Source organism: Lipophrys pholis (genome assembly GCF_963383615.2).
Source record: "Lipophrys pholis genome assembly, chromosome: 12".
NCBI lineage: Eukaryota > Metazoa > Chordata > Actinopteri > Blenniiformes > Blenniidae > Lipophrys > Lipophrys pholis.
Genome location: NC_137641.1, coordinates 3,562,050 through 3,569,501, shown reverse-complemented (window position 1 = coordinate 3,569,501; position 7,452 = coordinate 3,562,050). Strand labels below are relative to the sequence as shown.

Here is a 7,452-nt window from a genome sequence, read left to right as displayed (position 1 = left end):
ACTATAGAAGCTTGTTGTTTACAACGTTTATAAGTGACAACAGAAAACTTGTGTTGCGTTTTGGGTTTCTGTTTCCATGACAACGGTGCTCAGAGTCACTGAAAACACAACTTGTTGAAAACGGCTCCCGAGGGGGAAACTTTTCTGAAACACTATGACTCTTTCCTGAAGCGTTGCTACTGTGCATGCTTTTTGGGTGTCCGGCCACCTGACCACTGAAAACTAACATTTTTGAAAATGACTGCCGAGGTGGAACTTTTTGACATCACTCCCACTTGTCTCCATGGAACAACTTTTTGATTCCCTCTCTGTGGAAACGCGGGAAAATGCAACTTTTCTGAAACGCTGCTACTGCACATGCACACCACGGCCTTAGTGACCAGTAGTTCTGCACATGCTCAGTAGAGCCAATCAGAACAAAGTTTTCTCTGTGGTGTCATGACTCCATATTCTCCTGGACTTGGTACTTTTATTTTGACAGTCACCATAATAACAATCCAACTTGGTAGTTTTATTTTGACAGTCACCTTAATAACAATTCAACTTAGTACTTTTATTTTGACAGTCACCATAATAACGATCCAACTTGGTACTTTTATTTTGACAGTCACCATAATAACTATCCAACTTGGTGGTTTTATTTTGACAGTCACCATAATAACAATCCAACTTGGTACTTTTATTTTGACAGTCACCTTAATAACAATCCAACTTGGTAGTTTTATTTTGACAGTCACCATAATAACAATCAAACTTGGTGGTTTTATTTTGACAGTCACCGTAATAACAATCGAACTTGGTACTTTTATTTTGACAGTCACCATAATAACGATCCAACTTGGTAGTTTTATTTTGACAGTCACCTTAATAACAATCCAACTTGGTACTTTTATTTTGACAGTCACCATAATAACAATCCAAATTGGTAGTTTCATTTTTACAGCCACCTTAATAACAATCCAACTTGGTAGTTTTACTTTGACAGTCACCTTAATAACAATCCAATTTGGTACTTTTATTTTGACAGTCACCATAATAACAATCCAACTTGGTCGTCTGTCCACTAGAATGTCCATGTTCTCCTGTTGTTCATGTTTAGAGCTCATTGTTCTCTGCTGTGTGTGTGTGTGTGTGTGTGTGTGTGTGTGTGTGTGTGTGTGTGTGTGTGTGTGTGTGTGTGTGTGTGTGTGTGTGTGTGTGTGTGTGTGTGTGTGTGTGTGTGTGTGTGTGTGCTTTCAGTACTAAAACTAACAACAGCACCTACTAGTGGTCCAAAATGCTAAAAACATCATTTTCAGTGTCTCTGCCGTTTCCATGGAAACAGAAGGCTTTTTTCAAATTCTTACAGCTTAAATACCAAAAACAGTAAAACGTGTGAAGGAAATTCTACTTTGTCGCCTGGAAAAACCTCCTACTGAGCATGCTCAGAGAGGCCCGTGTTAAACGGGGATAGTGTTCTTCTCCTTGCGTACAAAAAGTGCTACACAAATAACGCGGCGCTGACCCCGACAGGAAGCAGTGTGACCCACTTCCTGTTAACCCTGGGAGGGGGGTCACACTGAACCGAACGCAGAGAAACCTGCTTCAAGAGACAAACCAGGAGCTGAAACGAGGAATCTTAACAGAGAACCCGATCACGTGCACTCCCCCGTGTGCACGTTGATGATCCCGCGCGTGTGCATGTGGATGAAGTTGAAGAGTTCGTGCGGCATGGCGTGGAAGCCGGGCCGCGGCTTCACGTTGTCGTAGTAGTGGTGGGTGATGAAGATGCCGGCGGGGTTCATGGGGAACGCCCAGAAGCCGTAGAGGTGGACCTCCTCGCACATCTCCATGGCGGCGGTGACCAGCATCAGGCCGCTGCTCAGCCGCTTGGCGCGCACGCCCTGCACGGCCCAGAAGCGCTGCACGTTGAGCAGGTACTGCGGGTGGAAGAAGAACACGCCGCGCTGCGAGTCGAAGTCGTCCAGCATGTACTTGACGCGGAACGACACGTCGGTGTTGCGGGTGTTGTAGAAGGCGGGCAGCACCACCGACGAGTTCTCGTAGTTCTGGAGCACCTCGTAAAAAGGACGCCGCCACTTCTCCAGCTTCTGGAACCTGCGGGGAACGTAAGACATGTAACAAAAGGCGGAAGGAGAGGCGGAGACAGACGGGTGGCCACGCCCACTGGTCCGGTACCTCTCGGTGATGATGCTGGGGTTGATGGTCACCAGGTCCGTTTTGGTTCCCACGTCGACGGTGTACTTCTCATTGATGGGAGGGATGTTGCATCTGCAGGAAGACGGAGCGTCAGTCACGGTTCTTTTGCACATCATGTATTTCAGAGCAGATTTAAAATGAATCGTATCAATATAAACAAATCGAACCTAACAGGATTCATCTAAAGCTGAACTTCTGATTAACTGGAGCTCAGAAAGTTAGGCTCAGTTCGGCTCCGTGGACACGGCAAAAAAACCTCCACTGCGTTTTGGGGGGGTGTTTATGTACAACAGTGCTCGGAGACACTGAAAACGCAACTTTTTGGAAAAGGCTCCCAAGGTAGAACTTTTTGAAAATACTCCATCTCCATGGAAACGGGAAAAAAATGTAACTTCAAGGCTCCGGAAATGGGCAAAACAAAACATGAGGGGACACGTCTTCACGTGCGCGTGCGTGCACGTGCTTGTGCATGTGTGTTCATGTGTGTGCGTGTGTGTGCGTGTGTGTGCGTGTGTGTGCATGTGTGTGCGTGTGTGTGTGTGTGTGTGTGTGTGTTATCATTATTACAAAGTCCCTGTTTGTTCTGGTCGAGGAGATGAAGGTCTGAAACCTTTATGACATAAAGAGCAAACAAACTACACAACAGAGAATGCATCCTCCACCATGACTCCATCATGACTCCACCATGACTCCATCATGACTCCACCATGACTCCACCATGACTCTATCATGACTCCACCATGACTCCACTCTGACTCCACCATGACTCCACTCTGACTCCACCATGACTCCACCATGACTCCACTCTGACTCCACCATGACTCCATCATGACTCCACCATGACTCCACCATGACTCTATCATGACTTCACCATGACTCCACCATGACTCCACCCTGACTTCACCATGACTCCACCATGACTCCACCATGACTCCACCCTGACTCCACCATGACTCCACCCTGACTCCAGCTCATGAAGAATCAATGAACAATCAGCTGCTTGGGTTTAACGCCCCAGGGAGTTGAACTTCCTGTTGCGGCAGTAGGAATTTGAACCTTTGTCCTCTACACTCAAGAACAAGAAGCAACCTTACGTGCCACCGGAGAAAACATCTGCATCTCTGTAGTTCTGTTATAAAACTGATCGTTTGTCGGCTTTTCAACATGTTGCAGCTTTATGATTCACTGTCAAACTTAAAGATGCAGTAAACCGTTGGTAGTATAAGGTCCACCCCTCCACTGCACACAGCAGTCAATGAATACAGAAAACATTCTGTCCGTTTCTACGACAACGGGGACAACTTGTTATTGTTTACAGCGCATTGTTCTCTGTGCGCATGTGTGTAGCTTCATTACAAAAACAGTCAACATCGCCAACTCGTGACCCGGCATGCTGACTATACTGTTTCCAGTGTTTCTGCCGTTTCTATGTAAACACAAAGCTTCTCTGAAGCCAAATGATCCATTTTCACTGGAAACATCATGTGAACGTAAAGTCACCAATTTAGCAGCAGGTTGTTTTGGGACCGCGGGAGGCAGTGGGAGCACGACACAGGATGACCAGGCAAACTCTGCAGAGGAAATCCAGCCCTCAAGTGGACTGACTGAATACTATCACAGCACTGTGCAGCCTCGGTGACAAAACGTACAGATATTTACCTTCGCCAACCAAGTTGGCCAAGAAAGTTTGGTTTTCGTCCGCATTTCTTTATTGGTTTGTATGTATCTTACCAACGTTTTGCAAAAGCGACTCATCCGAATTCCATGACAATTTCAGGGATGACTTGTCATCATCAAGGACCAAGCCATTAGATTCTGGGACATTAACGGTTAACTGTTTCAGAATAAATCACAAAAATTTGCAAAATAAAAACGTATCCCACACAAAGCGGATGACAGAGGCGCCTCATGGAGGAGATCAAAGGAGTTCAGCGTCTGTTGCCATGGAGACGCTCCCTGCTCAGTGTTTCACAGTGATGTAGCGACCTGAGCTACCTAGTTAGCATAGATATGAGCTAACGGCTATCATGCTAGCAATGGCAACTCGGTTCCACGAACAAATGTGGCGTTGGTGAAGGTCTAGTTTAGTTTTGTCGTCTAAAACTGTCTATAAATGAATGCTCTTTGAAAGGACTCCGGTTGAGCTCCATTAGCTGAAAAACCGCGCGGTCACATGACTTGGTGTTGCAGACTCCTGCCATAATGGTTATCAATACAGTCCAATCCATTTACCTGAAAACAAAATCTGCCGAGTCGATTTCCTTTCCACATTTGCTGTTCTTGATGATACCGCCATTTCCAATCACAGCGCATTTCTTGTACTGCGATTTGGAATACGGCATATCCTGGACGAGACAAACACACAAGCAGCTAATATTAGACAGACAGCCGGAAATGAACAAAGAAACTGAACGGGGTCCACCGGAATCGGTCATACATCTTGGAAAATGCTGCTAAAGACGAGAGGGACTCACATCGGGGAACATCTTAAAGACCTCTGCGGTGATGGGAAGGATCCCGCTGGTGTCCACCTCGTACCGCAGCTTGGTCCCAGCCGGGGTGTTCCTCTTGGTGGTGAACAGAAAGGACGGAGCATTACAGCAGCGAGACAGCGACATCCTCCAGGGAGACACAGGCAGACAGATGGAAATATTATCTTCAAAACGAAAGCATCGAAACATCTCGACAGATTAACCAAGTGACTCTGTTTATTCTTCCTCTGGATGAAAACCACATTTAGTGACAGCCTCAAAGATCTGAGCTTCACAATGAAAGAAGGTACATCTAAAGCAGGGGTGTCAAACATCAGCATGAGCATTAGCCTCAAAACCATGCTATTAGAGTAACGTTGTGAAAACAGTCATAATGCAACAGCTACAGAGAAGTTTTCTGGACCTTTCACTGTATTTTGCATCATTAAAATTGACTCCATGTTGAGATTTGAGTCATTTTCTGTCATAATTGTTTGGTTTTTGCAACAAAAAAAAAAAAAAAAAGACGTTTTCATCTCATATATTTTGCTTCACAACTAAGAAAAAGTTCCCAGCTTAAATTTAAAGGTTATTATGGTCTGGCTCAAGATGAAATTAGGCTAAATGTGTTTGACACCCCTGATGTTCAGTAAAATGTAGGCCATGCCTCTGTTTTACATTAGGTGGCAGCATTCAGTCAGTCTGTCCGAATTCTGGCTCCTCTTGTATTGGTTTCGTACTGAAGTGGTCCAGATTGGGTCCAGAAAAGCTTGTACATTGTTGTGATAATTCTTCCTTCTGAGTGTCTCAATACACCACCTTGGGGTGAAAAGTTGTACTGCAAGACCTATCAGGTTAGGGAAGACGCTAAGCTACTCCACCTGCGGCATATCAGAAAACTGACTCCAAGTTTGATATTGTATACATTATTCTTATTATTATTATTATTATTATACTTTTTTGGGGGGTGAAATTAACTAATTGGATATGATTTCTAAGTTGTGAAAATGTTTGTAGCTCTCAATCCAAAAAACGGAACCACTCTGTTTTTGTTTTTTCAATGTTAGGTCCGGGGTGTTCGTCCTTTCTGTGAAAATTAATAAATAATTGTAGAAGCACACAGGGGATGTTGTGCTGACAGAAAATACACCAAATATTAAAGTTAAGTGGTTTCAAATAGTGAAATATAAAGTTAAAATCAAAGGTAGTCAAAACAAAAAATTTACTTGCAGACCTTAAAGGGTTGAACAAACAAATAAATACCGCCTCTTTAATCATACATGCCAACATACAGTATCTTAGGCCACGTTTGCACGTACCCGGGTTTTTAGAAAAACTGATATTTCTACCTCTACGTTTATAAACATAAATATTCAATGGCATGGACTTGCAAAGCCACCTCGTTCAGAGCTGCTATGAGCAGCCAGACCTGTAGGGGGCAGTGTAACAAAAAGCATAAAGTCATGATACCAATCAGTTCTAGAAAAAAACTCAACATCACTAATTGTGACGTAAATCTACGCCTCTCCTCTTCAGATGCAAACACAGAGTTTTTGGAACTCTCACTGTGGGCTGAGTTTCCAGGAATCATTGTTTGTGGTGTGTCGTAGCTGGTTTATGTGTAAATACAAGAAAGGCAGTAAAATATCATTTTTATAAATACCCAGGTACCAGGGTGGAAACATAGCCTTAATGTACATGACTCAGCAAAAGAAGTATGACGCTTTAGTTTTGTGATGTAGGAGAGTGATTCTAGTGTCTGTGATGTATTAAAAACACATTTAAAAGCTTTGATTGAACTAAAGGACAGCCACAATCTGGATTTCTCCCCACAAAGTTTTATTTGGAAAGCAAGTAAAAAGCACCAAACTGACACATAAGAAAGCGCGCAGACGTCTGACTTGCGGATGTTTTTAATGTTGGCGGACAGTTTCCCTGCTGGCAGTGAGAAGCTCTTACTTAAAGTTGCTGGTCTCCTCCTTGTTCTGCTCCCACCTGCACACTTGCAGGTTTCGCCACCTCTCAAACAGCTCTGAGGTTTTCACCCTGGCAAAATGGCAGAGAGACTTCGGTAATGAGTAAGGACACCCATGGCCTTGATTTTTCCGAATAATCTTGTGTCTACAAGATGCAAGAAAGACAAACAAGGCAGCAGTGATTGGTCTGGGCGGTGGCTCCACCGACCGCCACCGGATACAAACTCAACAGAAACACCGCGGCTTCATTAAAAGACTCGGACGCAAACAGTCGTCCTTGAACTGACACTTCAGGGCGTTCATAGGACGGAGTGAACCGCCGCCGCAGGGGGAACCGGGACTGAGAACCCGGCCCGAGGGAAACGTTTCGTATTCGTACCGGAGGACCGAAGCTCACTGGAATGAATCTGGTCCATTATCTAACGCCTGATGTGAAGACGGGTTATTTATAGAGCACCAGAGCAGCAATACTACTTTAAAAAGAAGAGAATAAAACACATTTGTTGAGGTTTGAGCAGAGACACAATAAAGAGTAGACGCCTCATCCACTGGGCAGCGACACGTCAACAGCGCCGCCATCTTGGACCGGTGGTGGTGGCGGCAGGGGTGAATGAACATCGACGATGGAAAGAGGTTTCCTAAATCTCTAAGTAGAATTATAAGTTGAATTTTAAACCAATTTTCAAACTGTTTGATTTTTTAAAAACGTCATACATGTAGCTACTTTGTTTAGTGAGTGTTAATGTGCAGTACACACTTTGTTTAGTGTGTTAATGTGCAGTACACACTTTGTTTAGTGTCTTAAT

At 44.2% G+C, this 7,452-nt stretch overlaps 1 protein-coding gene across 2 annotated transcripts in view; it reads right to left on the bottom strand.

Moving 5' to 3' along the window:
* Positions 1-1,634: 1,634 nt before the first annotated feature.
* Positions 1,635-7,452, bottom strand: part of st8sia5 (ST8 alpha-N-acetyl-neuraminide alpha-2,8-sialyltransferase 5) — a gene marked incomplete at both ends in the record, with an annotated part of 20,311 nt that continues 14,493 nt past the window's right edge. For both annotated transcript variants that reach the window (XM_080476288.1, XM_080476289.1), the window contains 5 exons: positions 1,635-2,097; positions 2,179-2,271; positions 4,432-4,544; positions 4,674-4,818; positions 6,630-6,716. In XM_080476288.1, the coding sequence (XP_080332414.1) occupies positions 1,635-2,097; positions 2,179-2,271; positions 4,432-4,544; positions 4,674-4,818; positions 6,630-6,716 (901 nt within the window). The remainder of the gene's footprint in view (positions 2,098-2,178; positions 2,272-4,431; positions 4,545-4,673; positions 4,819-6,629; positions 6,717-7,452) is intronic.